The sequence below is a fragment of the Oncorhynchus nerka genome, linkage group LG7, assembly GCF_034236695.1.
Source record: "Oncorhynchus nerka isolate Pitt River linkage group LG7, Oner_Uvic_2.0, whole genome shotgun sequence".
Taxonomy (NCBI): Eukaryota; Metazoa; Chordata; class Actinopteri; order Salmoniformes; family Salmonidae; genus Oncorhynchus; species Oncorhynchus nerka.
In genome coordinates, this window is record NC_088402.1 from 79,715,230 (window position 1) to 79,720,380 (window position 5,151).

General features: G+C 39.0%; 1 protein-coding gene across 1 annotated transcript; it reads right to left on the reverse strand.

Annotated features, from left to right (window-relative positions):
• Positions 1-884: 884 nt before the first annotated feature.
• Positions 885-3,396, reverse strand: LOC115132860 (homeobox protein Hox-C9-like). The gene is made up of 2 exons (XM_029665599.2): positions 2,798-3,396; positions 885-1,768 (listed from the first exon to the last, which is right to left on the reverse strand). Exons 1-2 carry the CDS (start codon positions 3,336-3,338, stop codon positions 1,521-1,523), a joined length of 789 nt encoding a protein of 262 aa, XP_029521459.1. The 5' UTR covers positions 3,339-3,396; the 3' UTR covers positions 885-1,520.
• Positions 3,397-5,151: the final 1,755 nt, after the last annotated feature.

The window sequence follows — 5,151 nt, forward strand, 5'->3', positions numbered from 1 at the left end:
TACACACACGTAACAGTATAGGGCCTTATTCAATTTAGAAAATGTGCCAAATTGTTAAAGGTTAAAAATATAATAGTATCTTAACCAGCAGCTGTTAGTATTCCTGCTTTGAAAAAGTATTTCAAGTGACACAGATATGATAGGTCTGTGATGACACACAGGTTTATTTGTCAAATTTGCATATGAAGTTGACAACCACATTTGGGTTGTTTGTCTGCCATTTTTATCACGAAATAAATGTATTTTTTTCTTCTTCCCCAAGTTATGAGTAATGACGGTATCTAATTTGTTCTATAAAACATTTGACTACTAAATGTTGATTTATATGTTTTGGATGTTTACAATTAGACCTAAATGTGGTTTGAATGTGGTTGTTTGTGGATACTTGTGGTGGCCTGTGCATACCTAGTGGACTTGTAAACATATATTAATGCATTCAAATATAATTTTGTGTCACAACACCATATAAAAGGAGTACACAAATGTTTCGTTAAATCATATTTAGTTACATCATTGTGGTGTTGGCCTACTCGAAATAATCACCCATTTACGGGCGCGCGTGGTAGCCCTAAGAGTCTGCCTAGCCTGGAAATGCTAACAGAAGATTAGGAAACGTTCCATCTGCTTCCAATATTCCACTTGCGGGGAAATTCGGCAATTTAAGGTATTAGAGCTGTTTCTCTCCAGGTTAACAGCAATCTGGTTTGTGTGCATTTGTGTTGACATCATTCATTTACTGGCTTGGTCTATTTGAAGCGCCTCAAATGTGTGCTCTACGTCGCAATATTTTGTTGTACATTGGTTTGCACGGGTAGTAAGATTCTATGCATATCTACGTCTGTTTTGTTAATTGATTGCTTGAAAATACAGAAAACACAAGAGCCTCATGATCATTTTTATATTTGAGTAGGTCTATATCTACACTTTCTATAATGAATGTGCCATGTTGTCTATACAATCAAAATAATACGAAACGCACAAATAAGTACACCGAACGGATACGTTACCACATATACACAAGACAGACATACATTTGTTAAGAGGGCATACGTTCTCTTTCTGTACAGAATATGCCACAACACCTGCATGACATTCACAAGAAACAAGCATGTAAGGAATATTCGCACGGACGTCATAAATTATGGAGGGTAGAAATTAAAATAATTCCAGTGTTCCATTCCTTATACTTTGGGACAGTTATACATTTGTTCAAAATATGTTTAATGTTTCAAATGTTCCTTATGTAAATAAACATAGAGGCCTACATGTATCTTCACAAGTGCAAATGTTTTCTTTCCTTAAAGGCTATTTTAAACCTGGACAAGGAAAGGTGCATGTAGAGAAACATGGAAGGTGGGGTTAATAAAAAAACACAAACAACATCCAACACAAAATCCAACATTAAGAAGGGGGCATCATGTATTTTGGTTCATCTTTGTTGTTATCCATGGCAATAGTGGTTATTTTACTGTGTCTGATTCTTGTTTTTGTTCTTTGTCGTTGTTGTAACCATTCCTTTATTATTGTTCTTTGTTGCGGTCGGTTTTTTCTTTGTTCATTTTCTTCATCTTCATGCGCCGGTTCTGGAACCAGATTTTGACCTGCCTCTCCGTGAGGTTGAGGACTCTTGCCACCTCGTATCGACGGTCTCTGGTTAGGTACATATTGAACAAAAACTCCTTTTCAAGTTCGAGAGTCTGGTATTTTGAATAAGGGCACCGCTTCTTCCTTGTTGAACGCGCGTGAATCCAGTTTGCAACTGGGTTATCTGAAAATCAACACATAAAAACAGATAACACATTATCAGTCAGCAATAATATCAAACTTGAAGCTATGACGCATGATAAGGCCTTGTACTTTTGGGTCTCCAAAAGCTATGCTAGATCTCAGAGGTAGTGGTGGTCCCTCAAATATATTAGTAAATATAATGCTGTAGGAAACAAACGTCAAAATGTATCTTTTAACTTTAGAACATTTAGTGTTGCTCTTCCAGCTTTTCCTTTTCTTGGACTTCTGAGAAATGCCGTCGTAAAATACTCAATGCCTATTCGCTTTATAGGCCCATAAAAACGGCCTGTATTTCAAGCCTTACATCCAGTGAAAGTCCCTCGAATATGTTGCAAACATTCCTCAACTGTTGGAGTTATATCGACATTTGGTTTGGAATGGAAAACGATTATGTAGGATGACAACAGACAACATAGACTTACGCTACACCGCGTGTTCATGTGTTGCCATGCTACTGTAGTTCCTTATCAGGGTTTCTCTTTGGTGTTTTTCTAGGGAGGATCCAGTTTTACTGGATATACTTGACATAGCAACATAATATATCTTTAAAATATAATTGTAGTTTATTTACTAGTAGACTATGGGGGATATAGTGGCATAGTCTACTAGCATCGTAAACCATAGTGGCCATTCAACATGGTTTATAATGATTATTAATATTGACAGTCCCAATTCTCGGGCAAAAAGTATTTGTCATCTAAAACAGATTTGCTGAGATGCGGGCATGTTGCAGAGTCCCTCACATTTACAACGTCCATAGGTTTTTCGAGTAGTCCCCTATTTTATAACCCGCTCGTCGTTTTATAGCCCAATCCAACTAGCGTTTGTCTCTTTACAGTCCCTCAAGGTAGCCCCCCTAGCCGAGTAGATTCAGTCGATGAAATAAAGGGGGATGAAATTGTGGCAGAGAGACGCTATGGTCTAGCTCTAAACCAAATTAAATGAACACAGACAGAATCTCTTCCTAACTACTCACATTCCCGGTTTTGAACAAGGGGCTCGAACTTACTCGGGTCTAATTCTGGTTTCTCGTCTTTATGCTTCCCGAAAGCCAAAGGCTCGGTCTCGGGAGAAGGGATATTTGGTTGGGTCTTTTCTCGGATGTCAGCGGTGGTGCAATATATATAATCCGTGTAGGTGCGTCCGTTGGAGGCGAGGCAGTCACTGGCTCGATGCTCCTGGAAGGCGTCGGGCTTCAGCCCATAGTGTCTGGCGTTGGCAGGGTAGCCTGGAAAGGACATTGCCCCCGAGATCGGCTCCAGCCATGACCGCACATACCTTGAGTCCGTTCCTAGATGAGGTTGATGGCTGTATGGATGGTAGACCACTGAGGACTGGGAGTGAACAGGGGTCCAGGATGTAGTGAAAACGGATGGTTTAGAGGCAAAGCTGCAGGAGGGATAGTCACCACACTCCGATACGAGGGACGTCGGACGAGGGCCGGTAGGGTGCGAACCAGAACCCGAGAATCGAGCCGCAATAACATCCTCGCTTTCGTGGTTTATCAAGGAATCTACATAATAATTACTTAAGGGAACCGTGGCCGACATGTCGATGCTGCCCCTCTATTTTACATGCATCCGATTATTTTTTGGAGCGTATGTGTACTTTTTTATCTACCCATAGAACAATCAAGGCAGGTAATTATTTCTCAAAGCTTCCCCGGCTGCTATTGGCTGCCGAAGCAACACGTGATTATATTTACCCCCCCCAAAAAATTGCACTGTGGATCAATGCGCGAGTTATCCTGGCATAGCATTGCACTAGACATGGATTATAAAATCATATTCAGATGTTTTTTCCCTGGATGCATAAGAGGTAAATTCAACAGTATTATGTTCTGACGTTGATCAAATAGCAGCAAAAATGAGTAGAATATGTGAAACTAGTCGTCAAACAGGCTGCGGTTGGCTAGTATGAAATCGTAGGCACTATTTGCTGATGTAATCAATCTCTGTCTAATGTCTACGTAGTCCAGTTTTATGCGCGAATAGACTTAGTTCAGTAGTAAAATGGATCATTAAACTCACTCTCGAACACATTAGGCTTTGAATTATTCTGCGTTTATCATTGTATAACCGTATTTATCTTTTCATTTGGAGAAAATATAGTTTACTTGATTTTATTTATGAGCAGCCTGTATAGATAATATTGTACATTCTGTCCTACTACCATTGCACCAAAATGTATATACAAGAGAAAAGTTTGCACAGACAACAAAGAAGCAGAATTGGAATACCCCCCCCCCCCCCACCCCCCAAATTATGTTTGGATAGATAGAGGACAGAGTTACTACTACGATGCTTGAAACTTGGCCAACTACAGCGGCTATATTCGACAAGTGGCAGTGCATGTTTTTATGTCCTTCAATAAATGTTTACGAGGACCATTTGATTGTTCATAAACGTGTCGTTAATAAAACTACAGTCGAGTTCCTAGCTTAACATAAAACCAACACTGGAACAGTGAGGACAGACAGCAACGACAGGGACTAAGGGATTTTTGTGCTGCAGGGGAGAAGAGATATTGGTTCAAGGAATAATCAGGCTAGAGATGTAGGCTTGCAACAAGAGGAATACACTTTCTTGTTTTGTGAGACTAATGTGGCATACACACACTGGTCTATGATCCGAGAATAAGCCTTTGTGTTGTCATATATGCCTAGAGAAGAAGTCTACGAATACTCTAATACTCTAGATAAACATATTAATCAAATCAAATTGTATTTGTCCAGTATTTTTTTTAGCAGGTGCAGCGAAATGCTTATGTTTCTCCAACAGTGCAGTAATACTTAACAAAACAAAATGTGCATTTGTTTATTCCGAATGTGCATTTGTGTATTCCGAATGTGCATTTGTTGTATTCCGAATGTGCATTTTCTCATCTCAGCCAGGTATAGGCATATATAAAAAATAAAATGCAAAATCACATTTTATTTGTCACATGCTTCGTAAACAACAGGTGTAGACTAACAGTGAAATACTTAATAAGGGTCATTTTCCAACCACGCAGAGTTAAAGATAACGATACAAAAAAGCTTGATTCAGATTAACTGCGATAACGACGACGGACTTGACTCTAAGGGATAGTGGGTAGTTAGTGGATAAAGGTTGACATTGGTGATACATGTTGCAATTCGTTGTATGCATGCTATGGTAAGATACACACTTTAATAATCACAATGTTACATTTGAGCTTTTGCAGTCTAAACGAATAACAGACAATAATGCACAATGTTGCCTCCAAAATGACAAACTAGATATAGCCTATTATCTCTAATGTAACTTTTGAATAGTAGATTTTTATTATATTCGTCAAGGGGACTATAACGATGGCCCCTTCGACTGTATCTTATTTTTTTAT

Bases quoted from the DNA above. Each gene is read 5' to 3' on its own strand.
- LOC115132860 (XM_029665599.2), bottom strand. From the start codon at position 3,338: ATGTCGGCCACGGTTCCCTTAAGTAATTATTATGTAGATTCCTTGATA. The intron at 1,769-2,797 runs GTAAGTTCGAGC...GTTGATTTTCAG, and splicing joins GAAACCAGAATTAGACCCGA to ATAACCCAGTTGCAAACTGG.